Source organism: Vipera ursinii, assembly GCF_947247035.1.
Source record: "Vipera ursinii genome assembly, chromosome: 1".
NCBI lineage: Eukaryota > Metazoa > Chordata > Lepidosauria > Squamata > Viperidae > Vipera > Vipera ursinii.
In genome coordinates this window covers 170070996-170088705 of record NC_139512.1, presented here as the reverse complement: position 1 = coordinate 170088705, position 17710 = coordinate 170070996, and the positions used below count along the sequence as shown (strand labels likewise).

Sequence of the window (17710 nt, the reverse complement as noted above, 5' to 3'; positions counted from 1 at the left end):
GAAGAATGGAATTAATTCATTAATTAATTAAAATTTAAAAACATGGGAGGAGCTGAGAAGAAATTCAGAGCTATGTTTACTGCTTGACCCAAGGCTTTGTTAGTAGCAGAGAAGGTGGGAGACAAGGGTTTGGGGAGGAGAGCAAATGATATAATGAGAGTTGTGATACAAGCCTTGTCTCTTTTGTAAGTGCATCATGACAGCACACACACACATGCACACACTTAAATAAGGAGCAGTGCTGCAGGGCTCATTTCAACATCCTGATGAAACAGTTATTCTGTCAACATCTCTGATGGAAGATACATTCTTTTTTCACCTTTTTTCTCCCCTTCTTTCCTTCTCCTTCTGGTGTCTGGATATAAATGTGCACACAAGTTAAATCATTAGCTACAACAACCCCAAGATTGCAAGATCTCTTGAGGAAACAAGAGGACTTGAGATTGTGTGGATCCACGGTCTCTTTTCACCTGCTACCTTTGTACATCTTACTGAATTACTCAGTAATACTATAGTCTAGATTTATAAAGCCACCTGATGCAACACTGAGTCTGGAAGGTGTATAGATTAAAAACAGGTACAAAGACTAAAAACAAACAAGTAAAGATAACAATAACCATGATAGGGGAGAAGACATACTCACTGTACACCAGATGATCCACCTTGATCTGGTCCAGAGCCTGGAAAGGTGGGATGGGAAACTGGCTTTCAGAGATTGTCAACAGAAAAGGAACCTACACTTCCTAGATCAGGGGTAGGCAACCTTGGCTCTTTTATGACTCGTGGACTTCAACTCCCAGAATTCCTGAGCCAGCCATGCTGAGGGGAAAGGGAGAGGTTTCCATGCGGAGCCATGCTGGCTGAGGAATTCTGGAAGTTGAAGTCCACGAGTCATAAAAGAGCCAAGGTTGCCTACCCGTGTGCTAGATGATATCAGTTGATATTAATTAATGGATGGGACGTGAAGTACCCACTTCTCTGGTGGATCTTATGGGGTAGGCAGAAATGATGGGAAAGAGGCAGTGGATGAGGCAGACAGGCCCAATGCCAGATGCAATGAGTGGAAAACAACTGCTATGTCCCTCTTATCACCACAATGTAATCCCTTTTATACATTCTCAGATGTGGTCCTTCTCTTTCTCCAGTCATGCTTTGTGCATCTCTTTTGTTGCTTCACCTCCGGAAGCTCCTCAGTAAACCAGGGAATCCAATAGGATCAAAGAATGGGGAATACTAAGGCCTCAATTAAACTGTCTATCAGACTTACAAGACAAAGCCCAAGCTCCCTCCGAAACCCATATAGATCTAATAATTGTCCTGGGGGGTAGGGGGGGCTTCTATGGCAGCCAAAGCACAAAATAATGAGAACAAAGATTTTTGCCATAACAAGACAACTTTTGCCTTACTCCAAAGAAGACTAAATCAAGTATCAGCGATACTTCCAGATAAATTATGTCAAAGTTTATTTAGAACTTAAGTCCCATTGGTCAAGGTGTAATATGAGCTGCATAGATTCAACGATAAGCATCAGTAACTTCCCCAAACCTATTTAGACTCTAATGTAAATATTCATAAACTGAAAACTGAAGTTATTGTGGAGGTTCAGATACTTAAAGAGCGTAAAGTTCATTTTTCTGTCGCCAAAGAAAAATCAAAACAAAAAGTAAAAACGTAGCATTCAGACAGAAAAAAGCAATGAACATTGAAGCAAGAAGAGCGAGAAAGAGAGACAGAAGCCTATGAATATAAAGGGCTGTTCAAATAATTCAACTTTGCAAAGGTCACCATATAGCCGCATTGCACAAGCAAAACACCCCTCCAAATCCACTTCTCCAAAGTTCACAAAAGCACATCGTCACAATTTAAAGACTGCTTGTAATAAAATGAGACAATTCTGTCTGGATAGAACAAACCTTCTGCTACATATTGCAAAACACGTGTGACATTAAAGAAAAATATCCATATTCAATATTTCTATCAAAGTAGCAGTTGTTTGGGGGAAAAATAATCTGGTAGGAAAAGCATTGTTAAAGATATTGCTAGAAGAAAAGAGCAAACTTGAAACAAATGTAGAGTTTTTCAAAGCTTTTTGTTCTTGTACTAGAGTATCAACCCAGCTATCATTGATCTGCTTAAAGATGTGTTTTAGTTTTGGTTTATGGTAATGCATGTAGCTACTAACATTAGGAATTGAATCCATTTCTTATGATGCATAAATTTATATGCCTTAGGAAATATAGACAACAAATCAACGCCTAACAGGGCTCATTGTGAATAGGTGATTTTTCTCAGTAACTTTAAATCTTTCAACTACAAAGTGTAGATTACCAGCAAAGGTGATAATACATGCTAACCCTTAATATAACCTACAAAGGTTACAATTTATGTAGCGTAGTGTATTTTTAATGACATTCATTAAGTCCAAATTCCAAATCATTGACAATTGTTTGAGAACCTGTGAGAACCATAGGCTAAAGTAAAATTTCTGCTGCACCGGAGGTTCCTAAGAGCACAGTGATTTCCATAATTCTCAAATGGAAGAAGTTTGGCACAACCAGCACTCTTCCAAGAGCTGGTCGCCTGGTCAAACGGAGCAATCAGGAAAGAAGGGCCTTAGTAAGACTAGGAACCCGATGACTGATCCAGAGATCCTGGATCCAGATTCCAGAAGGACAGCCATCCCTGTAGCCCTCCACCGATATGGGCTTTATGGCAGAATGGCTAGATGGAAGCCTCTCCTTGGTGCAAAACACATGAAAGCCTGCTTGGAGCTTGCAAAAAAAAACACCTGAAGGACTGTGAGAAACAAGATTGTTTGGCCTCAATTCTAAATGTTGTGTCTGGAGGAAACCAGGCACCGCTCATCACCTGCCCAATACCATCCCAATAGTGAAGCATGGTGGTGGCAGCATCATGCTGTGGGGGTGTTTTTTCAGCAGCAGAGACTGGGAGACTGGTCAGGGTTGAGAGAAAGCTGAACAGTGCAAAGTACAGCGATATTCTCAATGAAAACCTATTCCACAGTGCTCAGGATCTCAGACTGGGCCAAAGGTTCACTTTCCAACATCACAACAATCCTAAGTACACTGTTGTGATTCAGGGTCAGCCTGTGGGTTCGGCAGTTGGGTCGGACGACTCAGAGGAGGAGGGGGGTGTTGAAGACCTTGCTGAGGGGGTTGAAGATCTTGCTGATGATAGCCCTCAGGCAGGCCCCTCCCACTTGGTCACCATGGAGACCCAGCTGTGTGAGCCTGACAGTGTGGATGAAGATGACCCACAGCTGGCCCTGTTCAAGGACGCCCGACGCAGGAGGCAGTCAAGTAGGAGTAAACAGAGGAGGGCAATGGGGCTTCTCGGAAGGAGGCAGAGAGAAGCCACGCCCTGAACTCTTTATAAGGGGAATGTGTGGGGAGGGCTGGTTTGCTGAAAGCAACCGCTCGGATAGTGTTTCAAAGCTCCTGTATCTTGGTTCGTGTCTTGTTTGTTTTTGTAGTAATAAATTTGGCAGACATAATTCCAGCCTCTTGCCGTTTGTAAAGGGGTTGCCTTTTCTGCAGGGCCGGTAGCAGGCTGGTACAGAACACACACAGCCAAGACAACACAAGAGTGCTTAGGGACAACTCTGTGAATGTCCTAGAGTGGTCCAGCCAGAACCCTGACTTGAACCCTATTGAACATCTCTGGAGGGATCTGAAAATGGCTGTCCTCTGACGGTCGCCATCCAACTTGACTGAGCTTGAGAGGAGTTGTAAGGAAGAATGGCAGAAAATCCCCCAAATCCAGGTGTGTCCTGTCATACCCAAAAAGACTTGAGGCTGTCAAAGGTGCTTAAACAAAGTACTGAATGAAGGGTCTGAATACTTACGCCAGTGGGATATTTCAGTTTTTTTCTTTTTAATATGTTTACAGACATTTCTAAAATTCTGTTTTCACTTTGTCACTGTAGGGCACTGAGTGTAGATTAATGAGAAAAAAAATGAATGTCAACAACTGTAGAATCAGGTTAAAGCATAACAAAGTTGACAGAAGTGGAGGGGGTCTGAGTACTTTCTGAATGCACTGTGTGTGAGCATAAACCACTTTGTTGGGATCTTCTTGAACCACATTCATCTTTGTTTGGGATTGCATAGCACAACCATCTGAACCTTAGAAAGGGCACCACTTCTTGAAGAACAGGCCCACAGGTATTCTCTGAGCACTTTTGCGCACTGAACTGTCTTTTCCCCTTTAATGTCTGTGGAGATTTTCATGCATCCAGATCATGCTTTTTCAAAAGGCAACTTGACTTCCTTAAGTTTTGTTTTTTTTTTCACTTGAAAAGGTTTTGCTTTGAGAAGGGAAACAGTTTCAAGGGGGGGGGGAATGTAAAAAAGTCCAATTGCTTTTGAAAAGCACCTTTGGGTTTTCCCCTTTTGAGTCCCAATCACTGCATAAATAGTTCACATTTAAAATGTTGTTAAAGTTTATAAGTAGATGTTTTATAGAGGAATTGGACTGAAGGTGGGCAAGAAATAGGAGAAGGAGAGAAAGATCAAGGGCCAGCATTTGTTTCTGTCTTTTTGAGATTTCTGAAGTAAGTTATAGTTTTGAGATAATAAGTGCTAATTTCTTAATATTAAGGAGCAGTTGTATTACTGTACCTAAGAATCCAGCGCTGTCTTGATTTATACCCACTATTACTTGAATTCCTTATTATATGAGTTAATTGGACATTCATAACTATATTAATTGAATTCATAATTGAATAACATTTTAAATTCAGTATGCCTCAGCCTCCATCATACTTCTACTTATATGTAGTGATTTGACCAATCCTGGTTTTTTAATTAGCACATTTTCATTTATTTTATAACAATTTATTTTATCGATTCAACATCCCATTCCAACAACTCAAGGCACATATGAAGAGAAAATTCTTGTGAATATATGGAATGAAGTAGCAAAGGAAGAAATTGGCAGTGTTTGAAACAAAAAATAGATTTTAGGGAGAACAGTAATTTTGAATGCAGCTATTCTCCCAATCCATGATAATGGAAAATGGTGCCACGACTTGTGCCATTTCAATCTTTCACAGAAGACTGTAATTACCGGTATGTTTCTTTGATGATGAGAACTGATGGTTGGTCCTGATGGCATTTCAAAAGACTAGGGCCTGTGATGCATTGATAATAGCTAAGCTCTACTCAGAAGCTGAAAATGATGAATGCCGTACAATATTATGCTCTAAACATGGAATACAAGACTTCTTTTGATATCATTCTTAACCTCTAAAGGTGGTGTTTTTTTGTTTTTTTTTTACTCCTCCAGCAGAGCATCTGATGATTTTAAAAATGTGTATAGTTTACACTGCACTGCTTGGACGTTGTCACAGTTTTTTTTATCAATTAGGGGTGGGAGAACAACCTGCTGGTTTATTATTGGCATTGACAACTTAAAGTGAGGATGGTCTTTATTCTTCTTTCATCGTCTCCAAGCTGGCTGAAAATAAGGACAGTATGTTCTCCGTGTTTTTTTTGTACCTCCCTTTTTCAGTGGTTGCAAAGCCCCTGTTGCTTCAGGAAGAGATATAAACTGGGGCTGAGAAACCAGAAACCTTTCTACATGCAAGCCAGGTCCTAGGAGAAATGATTTGGCATTTCCGAGCTCCAAAATTAAAGCTGGGTCCCCAGGGTAAAGCACGGGGTTGCCTTTCTTTACTAGCTCTGTTGCTGTGCAGTCAAGAGAAGATGAGCTGGAGTGACAGGTAGAATCTCCGGTTGCCCTTAAATAGCTGCAATTCTCAGCTGTCATTTAGCAAAGCAAATTTCATGCTCTTTTTTTCCCCTCCTTTCTCTTTCTCCCCCCCCCCCCCCCTCTTGCTTTCAGGAAATGTCCCAGGAGCAACAGAATTCACAGGCAAAAGCAAAACACAGGGCACTACAGTTCGGACAACACAACCAGAGCATCGACCAGGTTAATTTAAAAAAAGAGCGCATGTTTCCACAATGGCAAACGTAAACTGCAGAGAGCTTGGACTTACAAAATACAGTATTATAGACAAAAGTTCTACACATGTTGCCTTGCATTTGTGGTAATCGACACCAATGAAAACAGAACGAAACATGTACTACAGCTATATTTGATTATGTATGGATATATTTGAAATAGTATACATTGTCTTGATGTTTTTTCTGTAATGTAAATAAACTATTTATATCACACAATATAGTTTTTTTCTTTTTCATGTATTTGTTATATATAATAAATACTCAGTGATGAGGAAAAAAAACCCTACTTTTTTGGCTTTCTTGAATTTGCTATATTCTAACCACTTTACTTTGGCCACCTAATGAGGAGGAAGGACTCACTGGAGAAGAGCCTAATGCTGGGAAAGGTTGAGGGCAATAGAAGAAGGGGACGACAGAGAATGAGGTGGCTGGATGGAGTCACTGAAGCAGTAGGCATGAGCTTAAATGGACTCCAGAAGATGGTAGAGGACAGGAAAGCCTGGAGGAACATTGTCCATAGGGTCGCGATGGGTCGGACACGACTTCGCAACTAACAACAACAAACCACTTTACAAGGTGCTTCTATTTCTCAGTTACACATCTAGTTTCTAAATCATACACATATATATGCTCAGTCCTTGATGAGCTTGCGGGTAGGTGCCTCTTCATTAACGATTTCAAAGGTTTTTGGCATAGAGCTTCTTTTCTGATTTTTTTAAGGAAGTCTCACTCCTCCCCAGGCAAATGTCCATTAAATCTGTTCCCCATTTTATGTTTGTGGAAAGACACCCATTTGGCCTCCATAACCCCAAATCCCAAACAATCTGCCACTAATCTTATGATCATGCAGCCCTGACCTGTTCTTCCCACCATTCATCTTCCTACACCACACCTGTCAAACGTTGTGGTGCTTCCTTCCCTCCGATCAGCATGCGCACCCCCTCAGCCTTCCCAGTTGATCAGATTTTCATTTGAAAATTATTATGGGGTTGGTTTGTTTGTTTGGTAGGTAGGTACAGCAAGCATCTTTTTAACATCTTCTCAGACCCCCCTGGATTTCCTTCATGACCCCTACTTGAAAACCTTTACCTTAAGGCTCCTTTGTTTTTTTTTAATCCTTTCCAACCCAATGGAATATTGGAAGCAATTTATATGCAGGAGCTCAGGGTAACATTCCAAAAATGAAACAGAATGTGGGAAAAGCCAACAAAAGAAAAATCAAGTTTGAAAATAGCTTGGATTCGGCCAGAAGTTATAGAGAAAATGTGCCCCGCCACCAATGCATCCTTTTGAGAGAAATAGATGGGGAATGGCTGAGAAAATTGGTGTCTCTTCCATTCTAACGACCCACAGTCCCTTCCTTCTTGGTCATGTGAGTTTTTCAAACTCTGTGACTTTCCACACCATGATCCATGGTGGCACTGTGGTTAGAATACAGTGCTGCAGGCTACTTCTGACTGCCACCTGCCTGCACTTCAGCAGTTTGATTCTCACCGGCTCAAGGTTGACTCAGCCTTCCATCCTTCCGAGGTCAGTAAAATGAAGACCCAGTTTGTTGGGAGCAATAGGCTGACTCTGTAAACCGCTTAGAGAGGGCTGTAAGGCACTGTGAAGCTGTATATACTGTAAGTCTTATTGCTATTGCTATTCCTTTGTTTCTTAATCAGACAGTAGTTTAGTCAGTCACAGGAATGCCCCATTCAACTTCAGCGCTTTGGTGCAGGTGCCCTCTGCAGTAGTCTAATCAGCCCGTGTCAAAATTACTCTGCTTAAGTTGTAGGCACAAGCATTCATTCAAGGAAATTAAAATAAAAGCCTGGTTTTTAATGTATTGATTCAAAGCTCGTGCTGTCCATTTCTTCTCTGGGCTGCTGCTGTTTAGTCACCACCTGTTATTTATTTACTCATTGGATGCATATTGCTAAGCACATTGGTTTGTGCTTAAATTGTAAGCCGCCCTGAGTCTTCGGAGAAGGGCGGGATATAAATGGGATTAAAATAAAAATAAATAAATAAAATCCACTGGCAGCAAAGTACATGGTGCTCTCCATTCTCTCTCACACACACACACACACACACACAAACAGTTGTGGGGAAAAGGTTGCTGAGAGATCATAACTGGCCCAAAGCCACCCAGGGGGATCCCATTGTGGAGCATGGAGTTGGCCTTCGGATGCAAAGAACACTCATAAGAATAGATAAGCAAGTGGCAGGAGTTGCCTGTTCGCAAAAATCCCTGCTATCAAACACCTCTTTCTCCAAAGTCAAATGCCTGAAATTTCTCCCTACTGCTCCACTAAGTACCCCAGGACACTTTTTGCTAATGAATGTTACCAGTGCTTTTTTTGTAAAAGAAAAAGGTGCCGGAACTCACACATGTCATACAACCCGCCTTGCATACCCTATAAGGTTCCATCCAAAAAAGGTGCCGGAACTCCGTTCTGAGCGTTCTATGAGAAAAAAAAAGCCCTGAATGTTACCTTTTGGTTGCTGAGGGTTGTTCCAGACACCCTGCCTACCCCGGACTTGTCAAAGAAAAAAGACTCAGGCTCCCCTCTAGGCTGAGGGGGTGGGCATGCTGATGGCAGAGAAATAAACACTACAAAGTTTAACAGTATGCCATAGGAAGATGAACAACCTGCCTCCAGAAGCTGTGAATGCTCCAACACTGGAAGTTTTTAAGAAGGGACTGGACAACCATTTGTCTGAAATGGTCTAGGGTTTCCTGCCTGAGCAGGGGGTTGGGCTTTCAACTCTATTGTTGTTGCTGCTATTAGTATTATTATTTGGAGGTGAATGGTGGAAAGAAGAGGGCAGGGCTAAATTATGAGAAGATTAATGACTTCATGAACGCTTCCTTGAGGTTCTCTTGGCATCATTGAACAATTTCTGCTGATTTCTGGGTTCTTCTTCTCATTAGAATCTACATTGTTCTACACACAGAGAGAGAACTAAAATAGTAGAATTTATTTGATCTCCTATGCTGAGCTTCTGTAACTTAATTCTTACAGCTGTGGCCAACAAAAGATGCATTTACTGTCAGGCAAAGCAAGGTGTTTAGTGGCCTTGCTGATGTAGGATAAGAGGAGAAACAACCTTTAATCATTTTGTTTTCAAAGGAGCTTTTTAGGTCTTTTGAAGACAGACTTTTTTACTGAAATATATTTGAATTTTTTTTTAAAAAAAAACCAGGACAGAGATAGGGAGATTTCTCCAAGTCTCTTTTTATGCAGTCCTGCTCTCTAGGTTAAACTTAGCAGAAACCTACAGGTAAAAACTGAACTGCACTCAGGCTATTGCTGGATTGAAAACAATCAGAACTGGTGATTTGGCACACCATCAAAATAGTGCATCACTTTTGGTGGAATTCAGATAAGATGTACCCATTGCAGTCCAGAGAAGATATGGAGGGTCTATTCAATTCACAGTTTCTTGGACTGTGCTTGGCATGCAATGCAACAGTGGCCCCTAGCTTTCACAAGGCTGAGAATTTGATGTCAAAAGGCACCTTTGGATACTGTCTACATGACAGAAATTAAAGTAGTCCCCATCATTGCAAGAGACACAAGGTGAGATTTTGACCTAAACAACAGAGGATTCAAACTAGTTTCATTTTGGGACTGGATAAGAACATTAACTTCTGCCAACCTAGCAGTTCGAAAGCACGTAAAAATGCAAGTAGAAAAATAGGGACCACTACGGTGGGAAGGTAACAACGTTCCGTGCGCCTTTGGCGTCTAGTCATGCCAGCCACATGACCACGGAGATGTCCTCGGACAAGCGCTGGCTCTTCGGCTTTGAAACGGAGATGAGCACCGGCCCCTAGAATTGGAAACGACTAGCACGCATGTGCGGGGGAAACTTTACCTTTACCTTTAAGAACATTAAGAGATGGTTTCAGTAGGAATGGCAGTTTCCAACATTTGGTCATGGCAACTCCAAAAAAACTAAAAGAAAGTGAAACTAAATTGTAGTTATTGGCAGTGGTGGGATTCAGCCAGTTTGCACCACTTTGGCAGAACCAGTAGCTAATATTTTGTTGCCCAGGCCCAGAATGGACTTCTGGAAGCAGCATCCACACAGAGAACCAACGGTTGTTCACATTTTTGAATCCCACCACTGATTATTGGACATGGTCAATTCAGATCTGTAATAATTTGATTTGCTCCATTTGGGGAAGGGGGGAAATGCACATTTTTCCCTAAGGTGACATAAAGCAGTTGAGTTTTGCTTTTGTTTGTGTTTGTGTTTGTTCTTTAATGTTCGGGTTTAATAAAAAATGTCTATGACAAAAAAAACCTTATTTTTTACAAGTTTTATCTATTCTCGTTTCAGGTTTTCGTCACTAATGGAATATGGCAACTAAAAAAATCCATAGTGGTATTTCAGTTCCCGGCTGATACACAAATATCTAAAGTGACACAATTAGCTCTTGATTGCAATATGTGCAAATGGACCATAGATGAATGTATATTGGATAAAATATAAGGAAATGGCACCTATTTAGAAGGCAAGATATTTCTATAAAAATATCTTGTCCATGGGAAAGGGAATGTGTGCATTATCGCAGCATAGTGACAGAAGTAAGGTTCTGCATAATAGTTCAGTCTGTTACTGATGCTCTCCATATAGTGTGTGTGTTTTTTCTGCGCACGCGCAATATATTTTGAAGGGAGTAACAGGGCAAGGAACTCCCATTTCATCTTTCCTCCCTTCCGGGATGTCTCTAAATCTTGGCATGTTCCAAGCCATCCAAGCCCCTTAACCTTTCCTGCCAAACAGGGTGGCCATTTTGCTTTCCCCTCAAAAGAAACCATTTTCTTTCCTTTCTTTTTCATCCTTCTCTTACTGTGAAAATACCTCACATAGTGAGTTGGAGATTGCGGCATTGGCTGGCTGGAGGAGCATAGTCAGCCAAAGGGGAAGGAGAGGATAGCTGCAGGGCAGTTATTAAAAATTGGGTAGTCAAGGGGATAACAACCATCACAATAGCAGCAACAAAAGCAACAATATAGCCAAACATGCACAGGTGAGAATTAATTAGATGAGCAAGTTTTGTTTTCTGGCAGGCGGCATTGTCAGACATGGCTCGTCCCTACTTTCTTCCTAGGACTGAGAGAACATGGGCTAGAACTCAGGTTTTCCCACTCCTAATCTAGGGCCTGTAACCACTAGACTAAACTGGTTCTTGTAACTATAACAAAAAGGCCTTTTTTGATGTATATTAGGACATAGGATGATGATAATTGAGAAAAAAATAGGTTCACTACATAAGAAAGCTAATAAAAGTCAGATTTGTGAGATACATAAATCAGTCTATCCTAAACCATTGCACATTTTAATAAAATCATGCAAATCTTATCTAATATAAACTTAACTCAGAAAAAAACAATAAGGAAATGAAATTCATTATTTTTTCTTTCATCAGTTTGCTTATAACTATAGTTTGTATAAACTACGTGTAAGCCTTTTACTGAGCCATTGCCAGTCTTAATAATTTGTGAAGGAATGAGCACTCCAAAGATATTTTATTAGATATTAAAATCTTTTTAAAAGATATTTTATTATATTCATTCCATGTCCCTCTAACCTGAAATTGGGAAAGGTTTAAAACACAAGTGCTTATTCTGAAGCCAGTAAGGTGGGCTGGGGAGGTGGGGTGGGGTGGGGAATATGGGAAAAGAGAGACTCATTTCCAACAGACCTGCCCCTGATGAAATTAGAAATGCAAAAGGCCCTTTTTCTGAATATAGTTTGTTCCCGACACTTTATCATTAGGCCATGCAAATATTTTGCCTCACTTTATCTGTCTTACACATGCTGAAGCAGCCTGCCAAAATCACAATGCCTTCTGCCCTTTTCTGTATGCTACAATAGCAGCAGTGTCACCACCTGATGCTCGCCAAAATCCTTGTGGACTGTGCCAGGAACAAGGCCATCCTCACGCAGACTCTTCCCATCTGAGGGAGTGGCTATAAGCACCAGAAGCAATGGTAAAGGTGTCTTCTAGAGAATTGAAGACTGAGGTGGGATACCATTTTCATCTTCACATTACACTTTTCCATTTCTGTCTCGATTTGGATCATTGCTTGGCATGATACATGTGACTTACACTGAAAATAAAGATGGTCTTTCAAAGGTGATTCATGCAAATCACGACACAATCCCATGTGACATGCAGGGAGGAGGTTGCCTATTGCGAAGGAGTGAAGTCTTCCGCAAAAAAATTAGAGGGAAGGAAAAAAAAATACTTCTTGCTAAATTCTCCCTTCTTTCTTTCCACCAATCGCTTTTGAACCATGGGCTTCAACCTGGTCCCTGCTCAGAGAAATTATGTTGTTGCCCAGAAGGTGTGGGTTTCTTAAGACACTGCAATCTAGAATTGTTATAATCACCTGAAAACTCTAAGAAAGAACTACTACTATTACTAAAAGATATCTGTGATACGCTAAAACAGACACGTGTATAACTACAGTATATGCACCTCATTGTTTTGTTTGTTAGGTGAGTTTGGTATTATTGAGCTATAAAGAAACTAAAAAATGCTGCAGTCTTGTACAATCACAGGAAGGAAGGAAGGGAGAGAGGGAGGGAGGCCTTGTTTAATTATATAATACTTAGTAGGTGGCATTAACTGGGTTTATTAAAAAATGTGCTGTAGAGTTTGAATGAGGAAGCCTCTATTCAGATGATCAAATCCTGAATAAGGCCTTAGAGCTGACCTTTGCTTGCTATAATTTTTCTCCAAGTATAGCTTATCTGTGACCTTTACTGGTAGTAGGTGAAAGTCATTAAGAGCTTATGCAAACGTAAGAAGAGAAGCAGTGGCAGAAGGACGAGTGTGATGGAACGGCATTTCCAGTAGTCCCGAAAACCAAATAAAACAAATCCATCAAGTGCAGAAAACACCAGATTCTCCCATGATTAATTCTGTCAGTTTAGGCATCTCAACTTCATTTATTTTCCATGTAGATAGGAAAGAAGCGAAACGTTGTTCAGGGTTGAAGCGCTGGTCCTTACAATCTGTTTTGAATGGCTCTGTTCATATCTGATCCATCATAAAAGATGTATAATTGGGCTGTGTTAGTCCCTCATGTTTGAAATGCAAATAAACCTAATGGGAAGTAAATGGCCAGGAGAGAGTCTTATTGAAACAAATGGAGGAACCAAGTGGAGGTGGTCAGCTGGGAATGTTTGATGTGTCCTGAATGAGAAGCTCCTGGTCCTGCATGTTTTACATTTTTCAAATAATAAGATCGTGGCATTCATTGATTTATAAAAATGATGCGAGCTCCAACAGTTATGCTAGTCACAAACTAAGGAAGTTGGATGGGTCATTGTTGTTGATTAAATAAATGCTTCTTATTGTGCTTTTGCCTATTTTCTTTCTCTGGTAACCAGCAGTTGGTTTTCACAATGCAAATGAAAGATGCTGATAGGCTAAAATGAAATCAGTTGAGTTATTTTGGCTATTTCTAGGCTGGATGGGTACATTATCAAATGAAAGGTAGCAAGTTATATGAACTCTGACAAAAGGGCTGTGAATATCTCATAAGCTTATTGAGTGCCTCCAGAATGAGCCAAACAAGGACCATTTAAGCTTACCGATTTTTTTCATTGATTTAGAGAATCCCTCTAAATATTAAACTAAAATACATAATATATTTAGGAGTCATAATTCACTCAGACGTTATCATAGGCAAATTGGATTACATTCAATATAGGGACCCTGACTCACTGGGAGCATCACAAAATCACAGGAGCCTGTTGGATCAAGCTCAATTATATTGACCTGCTCACTATTCTTATTTACATGAAACACTGAAACACAAACTAACCACCTACTTTCAAGCATGTGTCTAATTCAATATGTTGCACAAAACTATGAGGAAGCTTCTTGTTTTTAACAAGTTACTGTAGGTAAATTTCCAATCCTAGGAGGAAGATGGATCTTTTTCAAAAATTTTGACTTATGCTTTATCTGCTGTTGTTGACTCAGATTAGAAATAGGCACACACAAAGTAAGATGGAAGAGTTTATGACAGCAAATAGTTTAACACCCACACCCACATGTTTTCAAAATATATAAATTTGTGAAGTGAGGGAAGCATAATCCAAATTCTACATCAAAATGTGAATTCTGTGATAAATTATACAAAGCAAACATGTTTTTAAATTAACTGTACAATCTTGTGATATGTATGATTCATGATTTCCTAGTTACAGGGAGGAAAACACGATTAGTACTGAAATCCATTGCTGGGAAGTTTTTTTTTCCCCCAAAACACTATTTTGATTACTAGTTTCCACAGTTTCTTCTTACATAACTTTTCAGACCAAAAATGCTAAAAGTTTGCTTTTTTTTTCAAAGAATAAGGTGTCACAGTCAAATATTTGGCAGAGCAGTGGGCTAATGCCTCCCTAAGTAACACCAGCTGCCTGCAATTAGTGCAGGTTCGAGTCCCACCAGGCTCAAGGTTGACTCAGCCTTCCATCCTTCCGAGGTAGGTAAAATGAGGACCCAGATTGTTGGGGGCAATTAAGCTGACTTTGTAATAATGCCGCTTGGGGGGGGTGTGAAAGCCCTAATAAGCAGGCATATACATAGAATGAAGGCTACTGCTAAGCTTGTAAGCCGCCCTGAGTCTTCGGAGAAGGGCGGGATATAAATGGAATTAAAATAAAATAAAAAATAAAAAAAACTAGAATGAGATGGACCTGTCTGCTTAGCTACCTTGAGTCCAAGCTCTGATTTCTCTCTACAAGCTCTAATTTCTCTCCAGCCAAGGCTATAGTTTAAGGAGAAAGAGGATGCTAAGGAGGTAATCATCTCACAGCTACAAGTTACTCAGTGACTCAAGAGACTCAAAGACACCACCTCTAATGAGAGTCCTGCCACTCACCTTTACATTATCACTAGGCTGAAACTCTAGATAAATGCACTGACACAACTAGCCATTGTTTCAATTTCCCACAGTGTCTCTGGTGTTCTAAGGCATTTTGAGAAAGAGAAGACAACTGAATGTAATTTACCAATGTGGCTAAGAAATCAAAGCCAACATCCAATAGTCATGTCACACATATACTGTATATACACACACACAATCTTACAGTATTTCAGGTTCTTGCAAAGCTGAAAGTACCCTAACCACAAAGGCATATATATATATTCCTGTTCTCCCCAAATTAACAGTTGCAATATAGGAAGTGGGGGGAGGGGGAGATCTTCCTATGATGCCTGAAATCTATCTATCATGTATCTCCAGAACAACAGCTGGATTGGCTTAATCTCCAACTTGAAGCCAAAAGTCATGGTATAAATGGAAAAAAGAATGATCACCTTGTATGTAATTTTGTCATTTAGTTTATTAAATGCTATTTGTAGTGCTTGGGGTCCTTTGACATTCAGTACTATCGAATAACAGTGATAACTATTGCACTTATCAATGTTATTCAATATCTAGATGACTGTTCTTCATTCATCCTTTATGAACTCAACATCAAGTTACTATGACATAGGATTTTGCTGTTGCCTTAAGTAATGTTTATTTTGAAAGGAAGGAAGGAAGGAAGGAAGGAAGGAAGGAAGGAAGGAAGGAAGGACTTAAAGTTCAATGAAAAGCATAAAATATTTCACAGTTATACAACAAAGATTTAATTAAGGCAAGTGTAATGAATCATTGTCTGGAACAGTGCAGCTCACTAAAATATTAATCTTTAAACTTCCTTCTAATAAATTAGAGACAAGAATAAGTTGTTCAAAATTCTAAGGCTATATTAATGAAGTTTTATTTCTTTTTTAGTACATAAGTTTTTATAAAGGATTTTGATTATAATAGTGAAAAATAATATAAAATAATTTAAAGAAAGAAAAAAGAATAGTAAAAAAAGGAAAAATGCAAGAAAAAATAAAAAGAGAAAAGGAAAAATATAAAGAAAGAAAAGAAATATATAAAGATGTGACTTCATCCTTGCTCACAAGTATGGACAAATTTACTAACTCTTCACTCAGTATAATATTACCAGTAGATATATCTTCATTCTATATCCCATATCTTATATATAAGTAAATCTATCAATCAACAACATTTCAACCCTAGTATCAACAAGAAGTTTGAAAGGTTGCCAGACTTTTGCAAATAAATATCTTATTTTAACCTCGATCACATTAACCAACTTTATATTCCTTCCTTTCACTTCTAACAGTCTTAATCTTTAGTTCATTCAACTATTGTCACAGAATTTTTTTCTTCTCATTTCTTTATTCCATCTGAAAGATTCTTCAATGGTTTATCAAGCCTTTAACAAGATCCAGTAAGAAAATATTTTCTAGGTCACTCTCTTGATTCGGCATTTGTATTTCCTCTTTGATTTTTAAAACTTCAGCCAGTTTCTTTTGTATATCCAATAAAGCATCCCTTTCCCAGTCATCCTCCTGGCATATCATTTGTAATTCCATTCTTAGTACTTTCTATGTTGTCAGACAAAATTTGCTACATCTCGGTCATTCCCTCATTGACAGCTTTTGAACATAATCTATCCACAGAAACAGTTATCGTAAGGAGCAGACATCTAAAGCACATATTGCAATCTCCCATTCTCTCCTTACCCAGAAAAGTTCCAAGGAACTGATCTACTCACTGGTTCTTTGGCCTTTGTCAGGGTCATCGGCTTTGCTTTTGCAAAACTGCCTTCAGTTCACCATTCCTCCTAAAGAAATCCAGGAATGCTTTAATCCTTAAAAAAAGAAAAGAAAAAGAGCAGTCCTGCAGAATATGGCTAATGATCCATTTAGGCCAAATTTCCTACAATGAGTAATTAGATAGCATCCAGGAAGCTCATAAAGGTATATAAGGCCTGTTGCCTGGGATCAAAGATGTGAAAAACAAGTATCAAGGTAGGGTCTTGAAGCACAGCAAAGAACCTTGGCTATTGGACTCTATGGAAATACATTCCATTTCAATCCAAGATGCACTCACTCGGAAATGAATGCAGTAAATATCTAACAATAGAAATAAATGTAAAACTCCCAAAGCAGAACCTCTGTTTCCTCCTACTCCCACTTCTAACAGCAAAATCAAAGTCTTCTGTGCCAGGTATCTGCTGGGTGACTGAATAAAATCTTTTCCCATGATACATTTAATTAGCTCAACAGAGGGTTAAAAATGTGGGAGTTAATAGCATAGGGTTCAAATTCTTTCCAGTTCTTTCTCCCAATGAATTTCAATTTGGACCAAATTGAAGCAATGCAGCTGATAAGCCAAAACAACCCAGGGTTTTGACTTCATGTAGTCAGCAGTGTCATGGAACACTTAAACCCAGCCATTTTACCCAGATTGCTAATCTAATCCTTCAAAAACAAACCATTTGGAAAGAAAGAATGATCAAAGCAGTTTTGAGTACAGTTCTGAAAATCTCCCCATTGCGGGGGAATGGATGGCCAATTTCATCACTGTGATTCATTCTGGGTTTTGAAATTATAGAGACATAAAATAAGATGAAAAAGTTTCTGGGTGAAAATTGAGAAAGACGTGTATAAACTAAGAACACTTTTTGAGTTTAATTTTCAAATAATTTTGAACATTAAACTCAACAAATTTTGGACAATTGTCTAGAAGAGATAGATGTATTAATGGAGAAACAAAGAGAAATTGGTGCATTGGCTGGAGTTAAAATTAATAAGTGACAAAGGATATGAAGATGGAAGACCAAAAAGAACTGTC

General features: G+C 39.4%; 1 protein-coding gene across 1 annotated transcript in view; it reads left to right on the top strand.

Moving 5' to 3' along the window:
* Positions 1–6121, top strand: part of TMEFF2 (transmembrane protein with EGF like and two follistatin like domains 2) — a 262531-nt gene extending 256410 nt beyond the window's left edge. The window contains exon 10 of the mRNA XM_083366571.1: positions 5866–6121. Within this exon, the coding sequence (XP_083222697.1) occupies positions 5866–5962 (97 nt within the window). The 3' untranslated portion in view covers positions 5963–6121. The remainder of the gene's footprint in view (positions 1–5865) is intronic.
* The last annotated feature ends 11589 nt before the right edge of the window (positions 6122–17710 follow it).